At 40.9% G+C, this 26,287-nt stretch overlaps 2 protein-coding genes and 1 pseudogene across 10 annotated transcripts in view; all 3 read right to left on the bottom strand.

Moving 5' to 3' along the window:
• SMCO1 (single-pass membrane protein with coiled-coil domains 1) overlaps positions 1–25,922 on the bottom strand; it is a 42,278-nt gene extending 16,356 nt beyond the window's left edge. Inside the window, exons 1-2 of the mRNA XM_079764447.1 lie at positions 25,876–25,922; positions 1,462–1,555 (exon numbers count right to left, since the gene is read on the bottom strand). The gene's annotated coding sequence lies outside the window, so the exon portion shown is untranslated. The remainder of the gene's footprint in view (positions 1–1,461; positions 1,556–25,875) is intronic.
• Positions 1–26,287, bottom strand: part of WDR53 (WD repeat domain 53) — a 31,277-nt gene that overhangs the window by 4,357 nt on the left and 633 nt on the right. The window contains exons 1-4 of one of the 8 annotated variants that reach the window (XM_079764352.1): positions 26,176–26,254; positions 12,034–12,163; positions 10,290–10,783; positions 229–1,555 (exon numbers count right to left, since the gene is read on the bottom strand). In XM_079764352.1, coding sequence (XP_079620478.1) covers positions 962–1,555; positions 10,290–10,769 — 1,074 coding nt within the window. In that variant the 5' untranslated portion in view covers positions 10,770–10,783; positions 12,034–12,163; positions 26,176–26,254 and the 3' untranslated portion in view covers positions 229–961. Of the gene's footprint in view, positions 1–29; positions 1,556–10,289; positions 10,784–12,033; positions 12,164–25,875; positions 26,255–26,287 lie in introns of those variants that run through there. The other 7 variants (XM_079764349.1, XM_079764351.1, XM_079764353.1 and 4 more) reach the window with 7 other exon arrangements.
• Positions 12,642–21,650, bottom strand: LOC307095223 (splicing factor U2AF 35 kDa subunit-like; annotated as a pseudogene). The gene has a single exon. The product of its transcript is annotated as a splicing factor U2AF 35 kDa subunit-like (transcript).

The following is a 26,287-nucleotide window of genomic DNA, read 5'->3' as shown; positions in this document are numbered from 1 at the left end:
TTCTTTTTTAAAAATATATTTTATTGATTTTTTACAGAGAGGAAGAGAGAGGGATAGAGAGTTAGAAACATCGATGAGAGAGAAACATCTATCAGCTGCCTCCTGCACACCCCCTACTAGGGATGTGCCCGCAACCAAGATACATGCCCTTGACCGGAATCGAACCTGGGACCTTTCAGTCCGCAGGCCGACGCTCTATCCACTGAGCCAAACCGGTTTCGGCTTGGCCTCTATTTTCTACCTTTTCTTTTTTCTATCTTATTTCTTGAGCTTATTTGTGACTTCAGTTTATTTTTGGTCCTACCTGCATCATGGCCAGGACTGCTGCATAATATACTAAACTGATTTGATTCTAAAACCCTCTTCTTAGAAACAGCAAAGGGTAAATTGTCACTAAAGCCTTCTGGGCTTTACACAGAACAAACAATAACAGGTTTCCTCTTCCAGCCTGGTAAGGCTCCACATAGCATCCTAGAATCTGAAATAACTATGTTCTAACTAGTGTAGTAACCACATTTGGGTCAGGATGTGGGCTTCCCTAAGTTAGGAGGCTTAACAAGACAACTGAGATCCTTTGTAGGCAAGTAACTGTATCTGCAAATTTCCTGGGTTTTCAAGTTACTTAACACCTCTGAGTCTCAATTCTTGTGCCAATAAAATGGGGGAAATCATTGATTTGGAATAAAAAATGAAATATACATCAAATCACTGGTATATGTTCAGTACTGAGCTAATATTAGTTCACTTCCCCTAAATTTTAATGTCACTCACTATATGAAGTATTATCCAATTAATCACTCACTATATGAAGTATTATCCAATTATCTTCTTTTGCTCAAATGTCTTAAAATTTATACAATGGAATGGTATTATTCTACATATGACAAACAGTTTAAACAAAGAAGCAAGATTTTTTAAACCTAAAAAGTTGGCTTCAGTTATTCAAATGTTTTTATTGGATTTAAAATTCATTTAAGGGATACACAGATATACAACTAGTTTGATCAGCTACTAATATATTTTGGCAACCCTTTATTTTTGTACTCAAGAGCCAATTCACTTTTTCTCCATGTTCAATACTTAGCTTTGGTAAAATTTTGCCCTGTTCCTCAGGTGTCACTGAAGTATTAGTGTTTCCACCCTGGTTGGTATAAGTTGCTCTTTTAGTGCTTTTTCTGTGGGTATGTTTTGTAGGACTCTTCTGTTTTTTCTCAACTTCACTGCTTACATCCCACATCATTACCTTCCCATCATTCCCTCCAGTAAGCAGCAAGTAAGATTCTGGCAGAAAGCAGACCTGGGATACTCCCAAAGTGTGGCCCTTAAATCCCAATTCCTGTTCACACTTGACTCCCATTACCCTAAAGATTCGAATCTTTCCATCTTCTGCACCACAACTAAAAATATTGCCACATGATGCCACAGACACAGAATGGGCTAGAGCAGGGTTTAAAAGCTGACCCGGTGACTGTGGGCTCTCCATTTCTTCTGTTTCATCCTCCTGTAAATTTGTAATCCAGAGTGGCCGGGCTTTCTGAAGGTTCCACAGCATCACCTTTAAACAAAAGGATGTTACACAGTCAAATAAAGTTCTAGCCATCTTGCTAAACTACTATGCTTATTCTGCTTCTAATAAAATCATCAAAATAGTCTGAGATTGATTAGTAGGATGTATTTCCAGTAATATTAAGAAAAAATTTAGAGGGCACTACAATATGGCACTAGAATGCTACCGTGGTGCCAAAACTAGAGTGCCAATGGGCAGTAAGATAGAATTTAGAAAACAAGATCCTAAATAACTTTCGATTAACAAGACTATTAAAATGTAATCCAAATTATTAAGCAGTTGCCAGTTTTCTTTAGGTCATTCTACCCTCATCTCTGCAAATAAAATGATAGATTATGAAATTTATTAATCTTAGTTTATGCTGGTTACAAGTAAAAATCAACAAAACAAACAATCTGGGTTATCACTGAAATAATTTGTATCTGGAATGTTTTCCTTTCCTTTCCCATTACCCAGATTAGATTATCCATTCTAGGGGCTTAGCTCAAGTCCCTGTCTCTGCAAGCAGGCTTTCCTAACTATTCCAGCCCGCTTTTCTCTTTCCCATATTTAATTCCTATTCTATTAACTAACATTACTAGCTTGTCAGTTTTTGAAGATTTAATACATCTTTGATAATGCTTAGTATAATGCCTGGAAAAGAGCAGAAATTCCAAACCTATCTGTTGATTAATTTGACATCTTGGTATATTTGGCTTTTTGTTGTTCCCTACCACGATCTCACATACTAAATTTATTTAAATGAAGTGCTAATTAAAATGAAACAATAAGCCGAAACCGGTTTGGCTCAGTGGATAGAGCGTCGGCCTGCAGACTCAAGGGTCCCAGGTTCGATTCCGGTCAAGGGCATGTACCTTGGTTGCAGGCACATCCCCAGTAGGGGGTGTGCAAGAGGCAGCTGATCGATGTTTCTCTCTCATCGATGTTTCTAACTCTCTATCCCTCTCTCTTCCTCTCTGTAAAAAACCAATAAAATATATTAAAAAATAAAATAAAATAAAATAAAATGAAACAATAAGCTTTGTGAATTGATTTCACTCTATAGTGATTCGTTTTCTTCCTGCAGCAACCAATTTGAAAAGGAAAATATTTTTAATACTTTTAGAGAGAATATACAGCTTTATTTTACTATCTAGTATTATCCCTGAATTATGACTCACAATTTAAAATGGATACTAGGATAAGCAAGACTTTGTTTAGTGAAAACCATAGATCTGAATTGATAAGATTACTACTGCTCTATTCAAGGTTAACTTCCATCAAGTCTACTTTCCAAATAAGTTAAATACAGTAACATTTATTTTCTGCTTCTAGTAGGAAAAGAACTGAAAATCCTTTTGGATTCGATTTATAACATTACTAGAGGCCCAGTGCATGATTGAATCATGCACGTGTAGGGTCCCCTACACGCTTTCGCTTTCGATCGCAGTGGAGCTGGGTACCTGTCCGCTGGTGCACCAGGCCTTTCAGAAGCCTCCAGCTCGGCGGAGGCTTCCGAAAGGCCTGGTGCCGGAGCAGACAAGCACCCAGCTCCCCCACTTTTGATGGTCCGCGGCGGGACGTGAGCTCGCTGCCCCAGAGGCCCCTTCTGTTCCGCAGCACAGCCATGAGCGGCAGCGCGAGCTCAGCATCCCGCCGGCCCAATCGGCTACCCCGGCCACCCCGAGTCCCGCCCCCTGCGCCTCCCTCTGGCCCAATCCTGGGCGTAGTGTAGTGATGGTAATTTACATATTACCATTTTATTAGGTAGGATAGAGGCCTGGTACAGGGGTGGGGGCCAGCTGGTTTGCCCTGAAGGGTGTCCCTGATCAGGGTGGGGTTCCCTTGGGGCGTGGGGCGGCCTGAGCGAGAGGCCTTTGGTGGTATGCAGGCCAGTCACGCCTCCTGGCAACCCAAGCAGAGGCCCTGGTATCTGGAATTTATTTTCCTTCTACAATTGAAACTTTGTAGCCTGGAGCGGAGTCAAGCCTGGGGCTCCCTCCGAGGCCGGCAGCCATTTCTGTTGGGGTTATAATTGAAACTTTGTTGCCTTAAATAGGTGGTCCCGGCCAGGGTGTGCAGAAAGCTTTGCTTCCCCTGTTGCCGGTGGCAACCCTGGCCTGCTCTCACAAGCTCCATTCTGATGCCATTTCTTGTTTGAATTTGTTTACCTTCTATAATTGAAACTTTGTAGCTTGAGTGGAGGCTTAGGCCTGCAATGGCTGGCAGAAAGCTTATTTCCCTCTGTTGCCTGGGAAACCTTGCTCTCTGTGGCTGTAGCCATCTTGGATGGGTTAATTTGCATACTCACTCTGATTGGATGGTGGGTGTGGCTTGTGGGTGTGTTGGAGGTATGGTCAATTTGCATATTTGTCTATTATTAGGTAGGATACTAAGTGGACAGTAATTTCTATTGGGATGAAGCCAACATACTAATAAATTAAAGTAACTTTAAGTATAATAAAAAATATCAGAAAATATAACAAAAAATGAGTGAGTACTAAAACTTGATGTGAAAATAATCTCTCTCTCTAAAAAAAAAAAAAAAAAAAAAGCCTGGCCAGCATGGCTCAGTGGTTGAGCATGTACCTATGAACCAGGAGGTCACCATTCGATTCCTGGTCAGGGCACATGCCTGGGTTGCAGGCTCCATCCCCAGTGTGGGGAATTCAGGAGTCAGCAGATTGGTGATTCTCTCTCATCATTGATGTTTCTATCTCTCCCTCTCCCTTCCTCTTTGATATCAATAAAAATAAATAAATAAATAACACATATACACAAAACAACCAATAACAAAACGAAAACAAAAACCCCACCCTGAACAAAGGAAAATAAACATTCCAGAATCTGCTAGCTTAACTGTATTGGCAGTTACCCCCAAGTTCTTTCTCACACAGGCCCCATAATATCTGGATTATATTTATTGTCCTCCTAAGACATCCAAACATGAACTATAACCTAAGTGTTTTCAGAAGCTTAAACATTTTGTATTAATTAAATCATCTACATGTGTTAATAACCATCCCAGTTTCTACCAATTCAAGAATCATTTCCAAGTACTGAAGATTCCCAAATTGTTCTTGTCTGTACATTCTCTTTATATTTCTTTCTTCTTCCTAACTGCTAAAGATTCCAGAGTATTTTACAATTTCTCAACCACTGTTCAAGCTGTATCACCTAAGTAGGAGAGCTAGAGATAATGAAGAAAAAAAATACAAGAGTTTGGGGTAAAAAAAAAGTCTGGAGGTTATCTATACTAATAATAGAGGAATATGCAAATTGACCAGGATGCTGTCACAGTAACGACTGAACAGCAGGCTTTGTGGGGTGACCAGGCTGGCAGGGGAGTTAGTGAGGGATGACCAAACGACTGAACAGCAGGCTGTGTGGGACAACCAGGCCGGTGGTGGTGGTGGGGGGCGCAGTTGGGGGCAACCACGCCAGCAGGGGAGGCAGTGAGGGGAGACCAGGCTGGCAGAGGGGGGCAGTTGGGGGCTACCAGGCTGGTGGGGGGGGGCAGTTGGGGGCGACCAGGCCAGTAGGCAGAGGCGGTTAGGGGTGATTAGGCTGGCAGGGAGGGCAATTAGAGGCGATCAGGCAGTTGAGCAGTTAGAAGCCAGTGGTCCAGGATTGTGAGAGGGATGTCCAACTGTGGGTTTAGGCCCGATCCCTGGGATTGAGCCTAAACCCACAGTCGGACATCCCCCGAGTGTCCCTGATTGGAGAGGGTGCAGGCTGAGCTGAGGGGACCCCCCCCCCCCCATCCCGTGCACGAATTTCATGCACTGGGCCTCTAATAGTCCTTATAAAACACTAATAGGAAGAAAAAGTGGACAACTGGCCAATGTTTAGAAGTGAATGCAATCATATCAAAGTGACCCTGATCAAAAATTTCTCCCCCTACAATAAAAACACACACACACACACACTATTTCTTCCCCTACAAAAAATATTTCTTTCCACATAAGAGATTCATTTATCACTTCTCAGCCTTTTGGCTAAGATCAAGTGTAAAGATTAATTTTAAAGGAAAAAAGTCTCCTCCATCATCCTGATCCTTGTGTTAGTACTAATAACCTTTCAAACTCCAGAAACAAGAACAAACCTTTAAACCATTTATTTCCAGGTGTGGATATGGGGGTGCTGGAGGAGTCATGTATACTACAGAAATATATGATGGTTTCAGATTTCCAAAGAAAAAAACTATTTCATTCTTTTTTTTTTCCTTTTGACTTTGAGAGTACAGTATGTTTATTAAAGCTGGGGATAGTGAAACAAGGGAGGGCCTTGGATAGAAGCAGCATCAGGAGAGAGCCTAGGTGGGGCTGCTTTGGTTCTCCAGAAATGTTATAGGAAAGAAATGAGCCTAAGTGGGGCTGCTTGGTTCACTGGAAAGTCAGAGGAAAAAGGGCCTTGGAGATAGGTTTGGGGGGTTAGCCTGGGACAAGCTGCTGCTGCCCACTGCTCCTGTAGTTGCAAGTCTCATGGGGTCCCCTAGAGTTGGGAGATGCACTCCAGTGAGAAAAGAAGGGAGCCTGTAAGGGAAGAAGAGGGGGAAGGGAAAGACTGGAACATACTCCCAGTGCTCCCGGATGGAGAGCATGCCTATTTAATGTTATTCTTTATACCTTCACATATACTATAATTATTACTTGTACCTATCTACACTAATAAAAGAGAAAAATGCTAATTAACCGTACATTCACTACGCCCACAGCCAATCAGAGCAAGTATACAAATTAACCCAACAAAGATGGTGGTTAATTTGAATACGCTGAGGGAGGGAGGAGTGAAGACTGAAGACAGCATAGAAGAGGGAGGGAAAGCGGAAAGCAAGGTGGCTGCGGGAGGGAGAGCACGGGCGGGGTGGGCTGCGGAAGGGAAAGCACAGGTCAGCGTTGGCAGGAGGGAAAGTGTGTGTGGGGGGCGGCGGCTGCAGGAGGGAAAGTGTGGGGTAGGGGGCAGAGATGGTGGGAGGGAAGGGAAAGCACCGGGTGGCAGCAGGAGGGAAAGTGCAGGGCAGCGGTGGTGGTGGGAGGAAAAGCGCGGGGGGGGGGGGGGGGGCGACGGTGGCGGCTGTGGGAGGGAAAGTGCAGAGGGTGGGGGGGTGGCGGCGGTGAGAGGAAAAGCGTGGGGTGGGTGGTGGGGGGTAGAGGCAGTAGGGAAAACGTGGGGGGGGGCGGGAGAAGTGGCGGTGGCGGGAGGGAAGCTGCCGGAAGCCCTGTTCTTGCAGGAATCTTCCTGCAATGGGCCTCTAGTTTAATATAAAATTAAGTGGTCTCCAGTGTCTTAATTAATCACAGTTTGGACGCTCAAGATTATACTTTCAGGGATCATTTCTACAGTTTGTTACTAGAGAAATCTCTGAACGTGTGGAACAACTGAAACCACGAGGAGGAGGTGCAGTGTTCTCTCCTGAGTGTGAAACTGGCTTTTGGTGTTGCTTTTGCAATGCTACTGCCCATTGATGATCGTTCTTCTCTTCCTTTGGGAGAGCATGGGGTTGGAGTGTTAAAAAAATAAATAAATCTCTGACTCTCTGAGTATGCTTTGCCTACTTAAACCTATCTAAATCAAAAGATATAATTTTTATAATTTCTATAATAACAAGGATAGGTGTGTTAAACATATCTACTGTGTGTGGTAGTAATTAAGTTTTTGCCTTGAGATAAAATACATTTGCTCAGAGAGAAATAACTCAAAATTAACCTGATATGAACTTTCTCCCACTATTATAACTATATTCTTAGACTCCCCTATAGGCTGGATATTCTTAAAGTATAATGCTGGATAATCAGGTTTTAAAAGGTAAATTGTGCAAATTAGAGCTTCACCTTCAGTAAGGAAATAATTTTTTAAAAGCATGGTTGTGTTGTCTTAGCCACTATTCTACCCAGTGCAGAAGGTAATCTACAACAAACTTTTAACAATTCTTAGCAGTCAAGCAATGACCTAAGCCTCCTTGTCATAAAATATTTATTTTTTATACTGGTCTCTAGCAGTTGCCTGCCACTAAAGCTTCCTGCCTAGAACTGGATGCAAAACTGTAAATTCTGGATGCCCACACTTTTCTAATCTGAAGAATACAGGTCATTTTGCATTATTGCCATGCCTAGTCCTATATAATAAAGAGGTAATATGCAAATTAACCCTCATACCCTCACAAGATGGCTGCCTACGACCAGGCCGGCAGGGGAGTTAATGAGGGACAACCAAATGACTCAACAGCAGGCTGCGTGGGGCGACCAGGTTGGCGCGGGGGGGGGGGGGGGGGGCGCAATAAGGGGTGACCAGGCCGATGGAGGGGGCAGTTAGGAGTGACCAGGTCGGCAGGGAGGGGGTAGTTGGGGGCGACCTGGCCAGCAACGGGGGCAGTTAGGGGCGACCAGGCCGGCAGGGGGGACAGTTATGGGCGATCAGACAGGCAGGCAGGTGAGCAATTAGGAGCCAGTAGTCCAGGACTGTAAGAGGGATGTCTGGTTGCCGGTTTAGGCCCAATCCCTGGCAGCCGGACATCCTCCAAGGGGTCCCGGATTGGAGAAGGTACAGGATGGGCTGAGTGCACGAAATTCATGCACCGGGCCTCTAGTAATTAAATAATGAACCAGTGATAAGAGGACTAGTCAAAGAGACACTGTACAATCTGCCTACTTAAAACAGATATCCACCTGGTTGTGTAGATCTTTCTGCACAACCAAGTAGGCAGGTTATCACCACTACAGTAGAAAATTTTAGTTCTTTGAGGGCTTGATCAAGACCTAGGAGGAGAGCCCCAGCCAGTGTTGCTCAGTGGGTTGGACGTCGTCCCTTGCAGCAAAAGATTGCTGGTTTGATTCCCGGTCAGGGCACATGCCCAGGTTTTGGGCTCAATTCTCTCACATCAATGTTTCTCTCTCTCCCCCTCTCCCTTCCTCTCTCTCTAAAAATCAGTAAACATATTAAAAAATAAATAAAAAAGACCTAGAGTGGAAAAAAACTTTAGAGGTTATAGACTTACTGTGCCTGATAAGTTTAGAATAATTCTAAATAGGTATTTTGGGTAGGAGAATTCTTCACTGTTTAGGGACTGTCCCAGCACTGCAGGACATCCACTGATTCTGCCTACTAAATGCCAGTAGCCTGAGAGAGGAGAAGTGGCAGTCACAATGACAACAAAAATCAGCTTCATCTAGTTCTAAATTCTGAGGGGTGAGGAGGGTAGAGGAGGGAGTAGCAAAGATCACTGGCAAAGAAGGTGGAAAGACAAAAAATATTTGATGTAATTAACAGACTCACAGCATCTCAGAAGAAAGATACTGTATATAGTTGAAAAAGCAGATGAAATGCCTAGAATAGTGGTGGGCATATAGGTCATTTAATAAACAATGGTTCTTTTTCTGGAAGTGATGTGTTCCCAAACCAAAAACGTTTTTTACTACATTATTCATGGTATTCTGCTTGAAATATCATGCAGATAAAATATAAGCTTTGGAGCCAGAGAGATTGTGGTTTGAATACCAAGTCAGGCAGCTGTGTGAACACTAAATTTTAATCTATTTCCTCACGTATGAAAAAGAATAGCTATCTAGCAGGGCATAATTAGAATGAAAGCTAATATATGTAAATCACTGGCAAGTACTAAGTGCTCACCAAAAAGAAGCTATGATTCTTCTCATTCCAGTGATATGAGATTTACTCTCAAGAGAAAGCACATCTGCTATGGGAAAGTTCAAGCTATTTGGCTATTTGAAAGTGTTGGGTTTTTTTTTCAATTCTTACCTGAGGACATGCTTCTATTAATTTTAGAGAGGAAGTGGGGGGTGGGGGAGAGAACATTGATTGGCAGTTGCCTACTGGGAATTGACACCTTTCAGTGTATGGGACAGTGCTCTAACCAACTGAACTACAGGTGCCAGAGTGAAAGTTTTCTTTAATTAAACCAAAATCTGTTTCCCTATGACTTCTATTTAGACTTTTCCCCCTCATGAAAACCAAAAGTTAAACACCTACAGTTCCAGACATAATGGGGTTTCTAGATATACCCACTCTCCTCTGAATATGAGCTGATTTGTGATGTTCCTTTCAAAACTCAGAATGAATATAATGCTCCAATCCTGGTCACCAATATACAATATTTCAATTAACATATTCCAGAATTTTAAAAAAATATGTATTAATTTATTGATTTCAGAGAGGAAGGGAGAGGGAGAGAGAATCATTGATTGGGGCCTCTTGTTACACCCCCTACGGGGGACAGAGCCTGCAACCCAGGCATGTTCCCTGACCAGGAATTGAACTGTGCCCTCCTGGTTCACAGGTCAATGCTCAACCACTGAGCCACACCAGCTGGGCAATGCACCCCAGAAGTTTAAAGTAAACAACAGATCCACCCTGGCCAAACAAAAACAAAACAACAGATCCAGTCCCTCCAACTTTTTTTTTTTTTTTTTTTTTTTTTTAGAAAGTGGGAGATTAACTCTGCCTTCAGCATGTCCCTTTTTTAAACAAATGTTTAGAATCAAATATTTGAATTCTCAGATATCAGGAATGTATTAAAGCACAGAGAAAAGACTAAATAATTAGTGATTACTTTGTGAATAAAATCTAACAGGCTTTGTCAAGTTAGCATAAAACATGCATTAGAAGTAAAGCTTTTGGCTCATGTTAGTAGAAAATAAAAAATTCAAAGATATAGTCTGTTCAATTTGATTCTACTAACAAATCCCATTTAGAAATTACCCAAATATTATTTGCAAAGCATCACCTGCATATCCAGTCCACATGACACCAGGCTCTGAGGCCTCTGAGGCCGAAAAGCCACAGAAGAACAGATATTGGAATGTCTCTTCAGCGATCTGCTAACTTTCTTATTTTCCAAGTCTAGGATTTTGATTGCTCCGGAGTCATCAGCAGAAGCCAGCAGGTTTTCAGTTTCATTCAATGAAAGGCAATTTATTTCTTCTTCATTCACATGAAAATGGTCCAGGGAACCTTTGAGGGATCTGACATCCAGTATGCTAATAGTTTCTCCATGCGAGGCATAGAGCTTGGTGGGGCAGGAAGGAGAGAATAAGACACAGGTAACGTCGTTGGCCCCTTCAAAGCGTGTGTGTCCCAATGGAGTCCCATCTTCACCCCAAGCCATGAGATCTCCACCCTCTGCTCCAGAAGCCACTAGTCCTTCTGAACTTGCACTCAGGCAGAGAATAGGAGAAGAATGTCCACCAATCCACTTGACAGCCATAATGGCTGAGAAGACTGTGAAGGAGGAAAGAACTATAATGTCATATTTTACTTAAGAACTTAATGGTAGGAGACAAATGCAATAAGTAGTATTTCATTTAAATATTTTTAAAAAGACATCTAAACAACTCAACAACAAAAAGACAATTGAAGATCAAGTCTACAAAAGCCTAGCTGAACAGAGTTGTGGGCACACAAGGCTGGAACATGCTGAAATGGGCTTCCCTTGCAATCAGGAACCCAGGTAAGCCTGGTTCTCCAGCCTTTGGTGAGGCTCACATAAGAATAAACACTAAATATATTTACTTTAAATTAGGAAAAATTATTTTTAGGAGAGGGCTGCACAACCATCAGGTAATATTTTTTATCAGAATGATGTCTTAGAGAGTGAGCTCCGGAACTAGAGTCTCTGGGTTTGACTAGTTCTACCACCTACTAGCTGGGTGACTTTGGGCAAGTTACAGAACCTCTTCTCTGTGACTCACTTTCCTTCTCTATAAAATGGGGATAATGATAATAATGGTAACACCCATTTCATAGAATCAGAGAGAACAAAAAGAAGCAATATATGTAAAGCACATAAAATAGTGCCTGGTAAATAATGAGTGCTCAACAAATATTACCATTATCCCTTTTTTCATTTTTATTAAGCTGGTCAAAGTGGCATCATATATATTACACCAATGATCCTCAAAGTATGGCTTCCAGACTAGCAGCATCAATATCACCTAGGAACTTGTTAGAAATAAAAATTGTCAGACCTCGCCTTAGGCCCACTGAATCACAAACTGGAGTTGGGGTCCAGCTATATGTTCTAACAACCCCCTCCCCCAGATTATTCTGATGCATGTTAGAATTTGAGAACCTGTACTACACCAATCATTTGGGAAACTGGTTAGAAATGCAGACCCTTAGGTCTTGTCACCAGAGACTAAATTAAAAGGTTATTTATTCTTAAAACCTTTCTGCTTGGCATTATTCCATTTTATAGATAATAAAACTGAGTTTCAGAAATGTTCAATAATTTGCCCAAAGTCTCCTGGCCCTTAAAATTTGTACAGGGACCCAGTATAAAGGGATACCAAACTTTTAAATAAATAATGAAGACCAGGCCATGGCTGGGTAGTTCATTTGGTTAGAGCAGTGGTTGGCAAACTCATTAGTCAACAGAGCCAAATATCAACAGTACAACGATGGAAATTTCTTTGGAGAGCCAAATTTAAACTTAAACTTATTCTAACGCCACTTCTTCAAAACAGACTCACCCAGGCTGTAGTATTTTGTGGAAGAGCCACACTCAAGGGGCCAAAGAGCCGCATGTGGCTCGCGAGCCGCAGTTTGCCGACCACGGGGTTAGAGCATTGTCCCAGTATGCCAAGGTTGAGAGTTCCATACCTGGTCAGGGCACATACAAAAATCAACCAATAGCCCAGCCTGTGTGGCTCAATGGTTGAGTGTCAACCTATGAACCAGAAGGTCATGGTTCGATTCCTGGTCAGGGCACAAGTCCAGGTTGCTGTCTTGGTCCCCAGTGGGGGGTGTGCAGGAGGCAGCCAGCCAATCAGTGATTCTCTTTTATCATTAATGTTTCTAGCAGCTCTCTCTCCCTGCCTCTCTGAAATAAATAAAAATATATTTAATTAAAAAAAAATCAACCAACCAATGAATGGATAACTAAGTGAAACAACAACTTGATTTTTCTCTCTAAAAATAAAAATAATTTTAAAAAATCAATAGAAATTTTACAAAATTTATTTTAAAAACTTATTCAAAACAGTTTACTTGTTAGTATTCTTTCCCCCTCCCCCCATATTTTTACTGATTTTAGAGAGGGAGAGAGATAGAAACATCAATGATGAGAGAGAATGCCTCCTGCATGCCCCCACACCTGGGATGGAGCCCGAAACCTAGGCATATGACCTCACTGGGAATTGAACCATGACCTTTTGGTTCATAGGTCAATGCTCAACCAGTGAACCACGCCAGCTGGGCTTGTTAGTATTCTTTACCAGGTAAAGTACAGAAAATGACTAAAAGATACTAATAATTCATTACTGCTTTTAAATGTACTTGTTGGGGGCAAAAATAGAATATTGAGAACTAGCTATATTTATAAGAAATATTAAACATGTTCTGATTGCCTTGTTCTGATTAAAGAAAGGACATTCTAATCTGGCTGGGAGTTGTGCAATAGGGAGTCAACCTAGGAATGCAGTCTCATTCAGTAACTGCCTATTATCATGGAAGGATTAACAATCAGGTTGCCCAAACAATGGGAGTCCTGCCCAGCACACAATGCCTACTTCCCCATGTAATCTTTGTCCTACCCAATATAAGCAGCTTGCTTATGGGGGGGTTTCAGAGTAGATTTTTGTGGATGACCTGCTGCTCTCCCATACTGCTGGCATTATTGGAATAAATACTCATATATGATTCAACCCTGTCTCTGCTTAATTGCTTCAAGTAGTGACAGGCAGCCAGGACCCATTGGTTGTCAGGTTATTAATGTAAAAACGTTCAAAGAATTTTTGTGAGTTTATTTGAGCCAAACTGTCGACAATTGCCAGTAAGCTGAATCTCAATGGATTGGGATAATGCTCTGAAAAATGGTGTGTTTTTTTTTCAAGAAAAACAATTTTAAATATAACAATGTTACATGCACATTAATAAACATTAATATTTCAAGAAGAATGGCAGTTTTTCATCTATTTTTATAGGTTGCAATCAAAGGAGGAGATGAAATGAAATCCATTGGTGATAGATTAAAGAGGCGGGAGAAAGCAAAGGGTGGGGGGAAGTCTGGGATTGAATAACGAGTAAAATGATGGACACATACTTCTTTTACTTAGGTGGGTACAGGATAGTTAACAGTCAACAATCTATACTAATAAAAGGGTAATATGCTAATTAGACTGGGAGATCTTCTGGGAGACCTTCTGGACAAAGCCATGGTGGTGGGGCCAAGGCAGAGGCAGTTAGGGGTGATCAGGCCAGGAGGGAAGGACAGTTGGGGGTGATTAGGCCGGCAGTTAAACATCCCTCTCACAATCCGGAACCCATACAGCTCCCGCCGCAGCTCTCTGGAAATGTGCTTCAGATGCACGAAGTTGTGGAATCCACCTTGTGTACACTCTCCCATTTCATATTGGCAGCAACAGGCTTCCCAGAAGTCGGTCACAGGGGGAAAGGTCAGCTTGGATGGGCTGCCCCGTTGAACCAGCAGCGGCTATTCAAGTCAATCACAGCTTTCTCTGCATCTTCACCGCTAAACTTCACGTTTCCTACGAGGTGATCTCCAAGATTATCACAGATATTCATCTCCTCCACCTCTCCATACTTCTCCTCCATTTCTGTGAAAACCTCCTCAAAAAACTCATCATAGGGTTCCTGCATCTTGACATTGCTCACAGCACAGCGCAGAGTTTTGAGGGTTACGGTAAATGTTCAAGAGGGCAATGGTGTGGTAAAGGTCGGTTTATTGTACTACCAAGGGCATCTGTCTCCATGACGACATGCTCCAATTTTGAAATAAAATGAACAGTTGACTTTGTCCTTCTCAGTGCCAAAGATGGAGGCCAAATACTCCGTCATTTCCCGCCCACAGCCTCCAACAGCGCTGCTGAGGCCACCCACCCTCAACTTTTAATTTTTTTATGGTGTATTAACATTAAAGTCTAGAAATCTGCCCTCTACAGCTTTAGGATTCTTTATTTTATTATTTAACGTCTTTATTGATTTCAGAGAGAGGAAGACAGGGATAGAAACATCAATGACAAGAATCATTGAATAGCTGCCTCCTGCACGCCCCCTACCGGGATCAAACTCCAAGCCCTGCATTTGCCCCAACTGAGAATTGAACCGTGACCTCCTGGTTCATGGATCCATCCATGCTCAACTACTGAGCCACACCGGTCAGGCAGCTTTAAGATTCTGTATGCATATAATTTTGGATTGTTACTGGGATTTTAGGTTTCTCTAAGATACGAATGAGGCAGTTTTTCACAGGGGACTTAAGTAAATGCTAACTGGAGAGACAAAAGTTTTAGCAGGTTTTTTCCTAATACAATTCTTTTCTGAAAAAGATTAATTCAATTTAAAAAATAGATTTGGTTAAGCTCCATGCCAAAGTGTGAGGTCAGGCAATGCAATAAATGGATTTTGCATTAACAGGATTATTACCCAGCTGATTGATGATTCTCTCATCATTGGTGTTTCTATCTCTCTCTCCCTTCCTCTCTCTGAAGTCACTTAAAACATATTTTTTTAAAAAACAACACAGAGAATGTGCTAAATTTTTTTTTTTTTAAAAAAGGGATTATTGCAAGCAACAACATAGCTCCTGTAAATTTTTTCCACAATAGAACCAGTAGTAACTCTCAGACTACTAATCTCATAAGACTAAGGTCAGCTATACTTTAACCTCTATGCACCAGAGTAAAACTTGAAGTTTAACTTGAACACTGATTGGAGGGAAAAATGGCACTGAATAAGCAAATGTGTCCCGAGCCTTATCCTGGAGCAGATAGAATGAGCATCTAAATTGAATAACATCCACCCAAAATTGGCTAATTAGACACAGCTGGTGAGACAATTCACGCCGGGAAGGGCAGAGGATGCCTGGAGAACTGTAGGACTGGGGAACTGGGTTGGAGAGAGTTGTGAGACCACCAAGCTGAGAGGATCAGAAGGAAGCTGCCCAGCACCAAGTCTGCATCCCTTGGGGAAAGGTATAACATTCAACTGTGGAAAGGAAGTCCACAGGGCTGCTGGCAGCAGGGGATTCTAGATCTAAGTCCACAGCTGCAAGAGGCTGAGCCCAGAAAGGCGGCCTGAAGAGCTGTCCTGGCAGTTCCACGGTTGTTTTGCCCGTTTTGTTTTTGCTTTTATTCACTGAACCCAGTGCATAGGACCTTTTAAATACAAACACCAACCTGTGGCTGCGGTGCAGGTGGAGGTGTGGACTGTTGAGTCTGGGGAGAGGCGGTGGAGGAGAGCATGAAGAGCCAGCCCTCTCAGCAGCCTCAAGACAGCTAATACAGCCACACCCAGACTACACCCTGAGCTGTACAAACAACACAAAAACTCTGAATAGTCATGAGGAGCCCTCAGGGACTGGGTTGAAGAGAGGTTATTCAGTCTTGGAAATGGATACACCACCAGGCCCACATTTAGCCCTGTCAGAAACGAAGGCTTCAGAGATTAAGATTGTCAGCAGGCAGACAGGCAAAGTGGGCAGATTGGCCCCACCCGCTTGCAGCCAAGGTTGTGGAGATAGACACAGAGGAGCGGTGGATCGCTTGGAGCTTCAACACGGTGCTGACTACCTAACAGGAAACTGAGAAGTGGCAGACAAAAGAGTGGGGTCTTAAACCAGCCCCCCTGGGGCATTAAAACTTAGCTGAAACAAATGACACTTCACTTTTTAAAAAATCTTTTATTATATTTAATTTTTTCATATTTTTCCTTCATTTTTATTTTTATTTTATTATTTTACCCCCACCACCCTTTTCTTCTTCACTTCTCCCTCTTTCATCCTGTTTCCTCTTCTCCTGTCCCGCTTTAGTTTCTCTTTCTTTTTACCCCTTGTTAAATTGATCTTCTTTATCTGCTTTATTGATGTGTTATTATTACTGTGGTCTCTGTTGGCTTATTCATATATCTAATTTCCTCTCCTCTGCTCCAAGTCCAAGCACCCTACTATTTTATCTTCACCAATTTTTTTGCTTGTTTTTCCTCTCCTCTCTTGCTCTCTTCTTCTCCTAATTAGTATCACTCACTAAACTCAAGCCTACCTGCTCTTTCCTCTATTCTTTTCCCAAAATGGATGAATAAGTGAAGATAAATTTTTAAAAATTATTTTTGTTTTATCTTTTAATTTATTTAATTTTAAAAATTTCTTTTCATCTTATTCACTCATTCTCTTTCTTCCTCCTCTATACTGAACTGAGGTCCTTCTGCTATTCATTCAACTCCTTAACCTTACTTTCTGTATATACTAGGTGTACCGGTTAATAATAGCGGATTTTGTAATCAAAGAAAACACAATTTCAAGAGAAACTTCAAAAATGCTTTATTAAAAGTAATGTCCATCGCTAGCTACACATTTCCCCATCTTTCAGGTAATTTGTGGATACTGTCCCAATAGAACTTTTCTTGTTTTGAGGCAAACCACTCAGAGACCCAATTTTCTACTTCTTTGTACGTTTTGAATTGCTGCTCAGAAAGTGTGTGTGCCATCGATCAGAACAAGTGGTAATCTAAAGGAGCAAGGTCTGGTGAATACAGCAGGTGGGTTAATACTTCCCAGGCAAGATCTTTTAACGTGTCTTTAACTGGTTTTGAAGTGTGTGATGGTGCGTCATAATGAAGCAAAATTACTTTGCCATGTCTTCTGGAACATTCTGGTCATTTCAAGATCAAAATGTGGTTCAAATGGATTATTTGTTGTCAGTAGTGATCAGTATTAACGTGTCACCGGGTTTTAGAATCTCATAATACACCACATCTTCCTGATCCCACCAAACACAGAGCATTGTTTTCTTTCCGAAGCAATTTGGCCTTGCAGTCAATGTTGATGGTGGACCTGGAGCAACCCATGATTTTTTGCATGTGGGATTCTCAAAATAAATCCACTTTTCATCGCCAGTCACAATTCGATGCAAAAAAAGACTTTTTCTTTTGTGCCGCTGAAGCAACATTTTACTGATGACTTTTCAGTTTTCCATTTGACTTTTGTTCAGACGATGTGGCACCCGTTTTCCTTCCTTTAACCCTTTGCACTTGCTTGCTTTTTTCTCAATTCCTTTATTCTAATGCTAACCGTGTCGAGTCACACTCGACATCCAAGTGCAAAAGGTTAAAATCTTTCCCATTGCTTGTAAATGATTGGAAATTGTTTGCTGAGCAACGTTTAATCTTTCTGCAAGTTGTTTTTGAGTTTGACACTCATCTTCATCCAATAATGCTTGTAATCCTTGGTATTCAAACTTTTTCAGTTGACCTAGACGTTCTTTGTCTTTCACATTGAAATCATCACTTTTAAAGCTTTTAAACCAGCGTTCACAAGTATCTTGAGATGAAGCATGTTCACCATAAGCTTCTCGAAGTATTCAGCAGCACTTTTCTTCAAAATAATGAATTAAGGTTCCTGCAAATGCTCTTTTTTTGGCACGAAATTTGACATTTTTAAGCGTAAAAATACCTATGATATTAACACCTTCAGCAAATTTGACATATGAAGTTTTGAAGCTTGCTGTCAATACAACTAAATAGCATACCTATCAAATCGCATATGTATCAACATATGTGTAACTCCAGCTATTGAAAAAAAAAAATCAGCTTTATTAACCGGTATACCTAGTAAGCTCTGCTTCTACAGATCCTGCCCTCTCGCCCCCTTTTTTTCTGGGTGTTTGTTGTTTGCATTTTTTGGTTTATCTATTTACTTTGTGGTGTTTTTTCCCTATATATTTTTTCTCCCTTTTTCTTCTCTTTCTTTTCTCTCTCACCTTTTTCTTCTTTTCTCTGTATCAATTTTGTTCTCTTTTCTCTCTCCTAATTCTCTGCTGATCACTTATATTGGGGTTATCCGTGTTGTGAGTCCATTTGTGTTTTGTTCCTTGTGTCATGACTTGTTGAGTTGTATTTTGTGATGTTTGGTAAATGTGGTAGACAGTGAGCCTCATAACCAGACACCCTGCAAGGAGACTCCATCCACGAACGGGACAATAACACTCAAGACCCAACTACACCAAGAGTACCCAAATATCCCAAGTATGGGGCATCCCTAGATTACCCAGCCCAGGAGACTGGCGAGATTGCACTACTGGGTCCCACAAAACATCTACTATATAAAACAAACTCAAAAAATCTGGGTGGCATGACATTTTGATTTAATACCTAGAAACAATCACAAAGGAACAGCAAAAATGGTAAGATAAATAAACCACCCCTATTTGAAAGAAAAGGAGGCATAACCAGAAAAGGAAATAAACAAAATGGAGGCAAGCAGTTTGTCAGAGAAAGAATTCAGAGCAATGGTTATAAGGACGCTGAAAAGGATGGAAGACAAATTCAACAACATATGTAAGAATCAAGGAAAAATGAAGAATCAAGAGGAAATGAAGAATGACATAGGTGCAATAATGAACACAATGTAAAGTTTCAAAAGCAGACTAGATACAGCGGTCGCCAACCTTTAGGACCTCACGGATCACCAGTGGTCTTGGCGACCCCACTGGACTAGAAAAAGCTGAGGACCGCATCAGCGAGTTAGAAGACAAGTGGATAAAACCACCCAAGCAGAGCAGCAACTGCAACAAAAACTTAAAAAGCAGGAGGAGAGCCTAAGGGAGCCTTGGGATAACACGAAATGAAACAACTTCCACATAATAGGGGTGCCAGAAGGAGAGGAAGCTGCGCAAGGAATAGAAAACCTGTTTGAAGAAATAATGACAGAAAACTTCCCTGATGTTGGGAAGAAAAAAGCCACACAAGTCCAAACAAGATGAACCAAAAAAGACTGACAGCAAGACAAATCATAATTAAATTGGCAAACATCAATGACAAAGTAAGAATCTTAAAGGCTGCCAGACAGAAAGTTACCTACAAGGGATCTCCCATTAGACTATCAACTGATTTCTCAACAGTAACACATCAGGCCAGAAGGGAATGGAATGAAATATACAAAGTGATGCAAAGCAAGGGACTGAATCCAAGAATATTATACCTAGTAAGGCTACCACCATTCAAAAGTCAACGTGAAGTTAGAAGCTTCATGGACAAAAAAGGGCTAAGAGTTTATTACCACCAATTCCAGCAATGTAAGAAATGCTAAAGAGACTGCTGTAAAAAGAAGAAATAGAAAGGGAAGAAGTTACATAGGCATAAAGAATAAAATGGCTTGACAAACAAGTACATATCAACAGCCTTAAATTTAAATAGTTAAATGCTCCAATCAAAAGACATAGGGTAGCCAAATGGATAAGAAAACATGGCCCATATATTTGCTGTCTACAAGAAACCACCTCAGAAAAAGGACTCACACAGACTGATAGTGAAAGGATGGAAAACTTCTTCAGGCAAATGGAAATAAAAATAAAAAAAAAGCTGGGATAGCAATACTTATATTTGACAAAATAGACTTCAAAGTGAAGGCCATAATGAGATAAGGGAGGGCCACTTCATAATACTAAAGGAAGCAATTCAACAAGAGGATATAACACTGGTAAACATATGCACCTAATACTAGAACACCCAAATACATAAAAAAAACTTCTGGAAGCTATCAATGGAAAGATCGACAGCAATATAATCATAGTATGGGACTTTATTTTTTATTTTTTTATTTTTCATAGTAGGGGACTTTAACACCTCATTGACACCACTGAATAAATCCTCTAAATATATAATCAGCAAAGAAACAGCAATCCTAAATGACTCACTAGATCAGATGAAACTAATTGACATTTTCAGAACATTTCACTCCAAAGCTACAGAATATACATTCTTCTCAGGTGCACACAGGACATTTTCAAAGATAGACAACATATTAGGACACAGGCAAAGTCTCTTCAAATTCAAGAAGATAGAAATCATATCAAGCATCTTCTCAGATCACAATGGCATAAAATTAGAAATCAACTACAATAAAAATAATGAAAAAATTCAAACACTTGGAGGCTAAACAGCATGCTATTAAACAAAGATTGGGTTACCAAATAAGAAATAAAAAGCATCCTGGAAACAAATGACATTGAAAACACAACAATCCAAAATCTATGGGACACAGTGAAATCAGTCCTGAGAGGGAAGTTCATAGCTTTACAGGCCTACCTCAAAAAAACAGGAAAAAATTGTAATAAATTATCTAACCCCACAACTTAAAGAATTAGAAAGAGAGCAACAAGAAAGACCCTGAGTCAGCAGAAGGAAGGAAATAAGATCAGAGTGGAAATAAATGACATACAGACCAAAACAAAACAAAACAAAACAAAAAAACAAACAAAAGATCAATAAAACGAAGAGCTGGTTCTTTGAAAAGATAAACAAGATTGATGAACCTCTAGCCAGGCTCACCAAGAAACAAAGAGAGAGGACCCAAATAAACAAAATCAGAAATGAAAGAGGTAAAGTAACAACTGACTCCACAGACATACAAAGGATTGTAAAAAAACAAGTACTACTAACAACTCTAACTTCAACAAACTGGACAACCTAGACGAAATGGACATATTCCTAGAAAATTACAAGCTCCCAAAACTCAACCAGGAAGAATAAAAAAACCTGAATAGACCAATAACTATGGATGAAATTGAAACAGTCATCAAAAAACTTCCAGCAGCCGAAACCTGTTTGGCTCAGCGGATAGAGTGTCGGCCTGCAGACTGAAAGGTCCCGGGTTCGATTCCAGTCAAGGGCTTGTACCTTGGTTTCGGGCACATCCCCAGTAAGAGGTGTGCAGGAGGCAGCTGATGTTTCTCTCTCATCGATGTTTCTAGCTCTCTATCCCTCTCCCTTCCTCTGTAAAAAATCAATAAAATATATTTTAAAAAAACAACCAAAAAAAAACTTCCAGCAAACAAAAGTCCTGGTCCGGATGGCTTCATATGGGAGTTTACCAAACATTCAAAGAACTAAAACCTATCCTTCTCAGACTATTCCAAAAAATTCAAGAGGAAGACACACTTCCAAGCTCTATGAAGCCAGCGTTACCCTAATCCCAAAACAAGATAAAGACACTACTAGTACAAAGAAAGAGAATTATAGGCCAATATCCCTGATGAACATAGATGCTAAATTCCTCAACAAAATTCTAGCAAATCGGATCCAGCATTACATTAGAAAGATCATACACCATGACCAAGTGGGAATTATTCCGGGGATACAAGGCTGGTAGGATATCTGCAAATCAATAAACGTTATACATCACATAAACAAATTGAGAGAGAAAAATCACATAATCATATCAATTGATGCAGAAAAAGCATTTGACAAAGTGGGAATAGAGGGATCATACCTCAACATAATAAAATCCTTATATGACAAACCTACAGCCAATATCATACTCAATGGGCAAAAAATAAAACAATTTCCCTAAGAACAGGAACAAGACAGGGATGCCCACTTTCATCACTCCTGCTCGACATAGTACTGGAAGTGCTAGCCATAGCAATCAGATAAGAAGAAATAAGAGGCACCCAAATTGGAAAAGAAGTAAAACTGTCATTATTCACAGATGACATGATATTGTACATAGAAAACCCTAAAGACGCCATTAAAAAAATATTAGACTTAATAAATGAATTCGGCAATGTAGCAGGATACAAAATTAACACTCAGAAATTTATACAGCAATACTGAACTCACAGAAAGAGAAACTAAAAAAACAATCCCATTTACCATCGCAACAAAAGAATTGAGATACTTAGGAATAAAATCAACTAAGGAGGTAAAAGACCTGTACTCAGAAAACTATAGGATGATGAAAATGATAGAATTAACATCATTAAAATGTCCATACTAGATTTAATGCAATTCCCATTAAAATACCAATAGCATATTTCACAGATCTGGAACAAACTGTCCAAAAATTCATGTGGAATAAAAAAAGACCCTGGATAGCCACAGCAATCCTGAGAAAGAAGAACAAAGTTGGAGGGATCACAATACCAGATATCAAGCTATATTACAAAGCCACTGTTCTCAAAACTGCCTGGTACTGGCACAAGAACAGACATATAGACCAATGGAACCGAACAGAGAACCCAGAAATCGACCCAAACCATTATGCTCAATTAATATTTGACAAAAGAGGCAAGAGCATACAATGGAGTTAAGACAGTCTCTTCAATAAATGGTGTTGGGAAAATGGGACAGATACATGCAAAAAAAATGAAACTAGACCACCAACTTACACCATACCAAAAACAAACTCAAAATGGATAAAGGACTTAAACGTAAGATGGGAAACCATAAAAATCTTAGAAGAATCCATAGACAGCAAAATAGCAGACATATGTCGTAGCAATATCTTTACCAATACAGCTCCTAGGACAATGGAAACTAAGGAGAAAATAAACGGGAATACATAAAAATAAAAAGCTTCTGCACAGCAAAAGAAACCATCAACAAAACAAGAAAGCCCAGTGCATGGGAGAACATATTTGCCAATGTTATCTCCTATATGGGTTTAATCTCCAAAATTTATAGGGAACTCATACAACTTCACAAAAGGAAGATAAATAACCCAATCAAAAAATGGGCAAAGGACCTGAATAGACACTTTTCACAAGAGGACATTCAGAAAGCCAAGAGACGTATGAAAACATGCTCAAAGTCACTAATCATCCGAGAGATGCAAATCAAAACGACAATGAAGTACCACCTCACACCTGTCAGAATGGCTATCATCAACAAATCAACAAAAGACAAGTGCTGGAGAGGATGTGGAGAAAAAGGAACCCTCCTTCATTGCTGGTGGGAATGCAGACTGGTGCAGCCACTGTGGAGAACAGTATGGCGTTTCCTCAAAAAATTAAAAATGTAACTTCCATTTGACCCAGTAATCCCACTTCTAGGAATATATCCCAAGAAAACAGAAACACCAATCAGAAAGGATATGTGCACCCCTATGTTCATAGCAGCACAATTTACCATAGCTAAGATTTGGAAACAGCCTAAGTGGCCATCAGCAGATGAGTGGATAAAAAAGCTGTGGTACATCTACACGATGGAATACTACACTGCTATAAAAAAGGAGCTCTTACCATTTGCAACAGCATGGATGGAACTGGAGAGTATAATGCTAATCAAAATAAGCCAGCAGGAGAAAGATAAATATCACGTGATCTCACTCATTTGTGGGATATAATGAACAACATAAACTGATGAAAAAATAAAGCCAGAGACATAGAAGCATCGAACAGACCATCCAACCTAAGAGTGAAGGCTGGGAAGGTTAGGGGGTAAGAAATCAACCAAAGGATTTGTATGCATGCATCTGAGCATAACCAATGGACACAGATAGTAGGGGGATGAGGGCATGTGCTGGGGGGTGAAAGTGGCCAGGCAGAGGTCAATGGGGGAAAAAGAAGACTTATGTAATACTTTAAACAATAAAGAATTTAAATTAAAAAAAAGTTTAATTTGTTTTTTATAATCTCTATCTCACATGGATAATATTTACTGATTACCTAGCTAGTTAGAACGACAAAGAGACCTAATACAGGGAATGTTTAAAAAAGTTGGGAAAGCCCCAGAAATTCATACACTGGAGGCTTTTGATTTTAGTCAATCAACATTTATCACGCAGAGTATTAATCCATAACTCAACCAGAGTCCCCAAAATTACTTTATTTGAAACATACCCAAAGACCACCATCAAAAAGTTTTAAACAATCAAACTGCTATAGTAAAAGGTAGTGGGAAAATTTTTAATTAAATCTGCATTGAATCAATACAATCTTTTAGAAATAAGTTGTCAAGCTACTGTTTCTTGTTATTCTCTTATGAGGACTGGAAAGCCCACCAGAAATAGGTTAAGTGCCACTATCCCCACATTTAGGTTTCAAGTCAACAAACCTCTTATACACAGATGCCTAAAGGGTCAAGCACAATTAATCATATCCTACTGTGAATTACTTTAATTAGATAATAGATTCCTTCCAACACCTAATGAGATCATAGAGTGGGTTGGGAAAGGTGGGGTACTTTGAGAGCATTTTTAGAAAGGGTGGAGTGCAAAAGTTGGCAGTTCTGAACAACCAGAGAGAATGAGGTTGAACATGAAGAATGGGACATGGTCAGGAGAGTGATGAGCAGGTGAAAGATTTGTATAAAGAAAAGGAGGCATGATAAAGAAAATATTTTCCTATTTTGAAATTCTACTTGGGCCACCGGGGGGGGGGGGGGGTACTCTGCCCCACACACACACACACACACACACACACACACACACACACGTCACCTCATTGACTGGACTAGATTAGCATCAGAATCGCCTGATCAGAGCCTTGAAAGGCTCAACTTCACCTACACTGTAAAAAAACAGGATAAAGGGCAACATCTTTAATAACTGAGTGATCTCTACTGTAAACACTCTGCTGCAGTCATACTACCATACACCCAGTTGTCCTTTTCAAGTATCTGTGCCTTTAAAACTCCTTTGCAAGTATCTGTGCCTTTAAAACTGTTATTCCGCCTGGTTCTTTGCCCCCTCCTCAGATGTATCAATTCTACGTATCCTTGAAGATTTAAAAGAAAAAGTTAAGCGTCTTCCCAGACAAATGCTGGTCTTCCTCCTCGGATGTCCTATGGTTGAGAGCTGAAAAATGAGTAAAACTCCGAAGACTGAGGTTACGCTACCACATAGTCATTATCACTGTAGTAAGTATAGGCCAGCTTTTCTTCACATGCTTGGGTTTCCCAAAGTTGCTCTTGATGTGGAGAAGCTGGTTAGCAGCCAAAACGACTAAAGAGCTGTGCCACTGGCACTAGCAAGAATGAAAAGAATCTGGGTTACTAAGAGTGTTGGAGAAGAAGAAGAAAAAAAAAACCTGGAAAGAAGGGAACGCAACTAGTCCTTTTATTTTTACTGGCAGACAAGAAGTGGATTATACACAGCAAGGGAGTTTCAGGAAAGAACTCTTACTACATAAAAACAAGACAGTGGCACTGACTACTAAAGAAACCTAGGAACCCTGTTATCGTAATTATTACCTCGGAGAGTTATTTGAGAATTACATAAAAACCCCCATCAAGGACCCGAGTAGAGTGCCTGGCTCACATGATAGCTATTATTTTCTCTAACTGAATAACATTTGAAAGTTGTCAGAAAACCTTTTGTCAAGTTTTCAGCTAAGAAAACAGTATGACCAAATAATGCTGAAGTTCTTTCCCTTCCAAGAAGGCCTCTATAATGACGTCTCCAAGTCATTCTCCCGTTGGAATGTCTAATTAAATGAGAACACTCTGCCTTAATCCTCCTACTAATCAATCGTTTCGTTTGTAGGGAAGCCTGGGAAAGGCTCCATGTTGACCAAAAGAATGTAGCACTTAGTAGTTATCCAAACGTTGGGGAGAGGGAAGTTCAGAAGCAGCGACCTTACTTTCCGAACACACGCTGGGCCACACGTTCTGAAGAGAACCCAACCAGGAAAAGCCCACCGTAGCTGCCGACGGTGAAGAACGAAGGTCCAATTCGGCCGAAGGCGACGGCGCCCGGGAGTGGCTAGCTCGGCGAGGGACGTTTCCAGCGGGAGGGTGGCGTCGGCAACGGGGACCTCGCTGACACAGAGAAGTCTAACAGGAAGAGAGGCCCGGGAAAGCCAACGCGGACCACGAGACCCAAAAGAGGAAAAGGCGCGGTAGGCCAGTCTGGAGCCCACCGGCGCCACACTCCTTCCTACCTGCTCTTCCTGCGTCCCTCCGCGGCGCCTCGTGATGACCTCACCTACCGGCGCCCAATCCCGTGCAGCGTAGGGCGCGAGGCGCCTCGGCCGAACGGTCACATCCGGGGCG

Source organism: Cnephaeus nilssonii, assembly GCF_951640355.1.
Source record: "Cnephaeus nilssonii genome assembly, chromosome: 3".
Classification (NCBI taxonomy): Eukaryota; Metazoa; Chordata; class Mammalia; order Chiroptera; family Vespertilionidae; genus Cnephaeus; species Cnephaeus nilssonii.
This window is presented reverse-complemented; position numbering and strand designations above follow the sequence as displayed.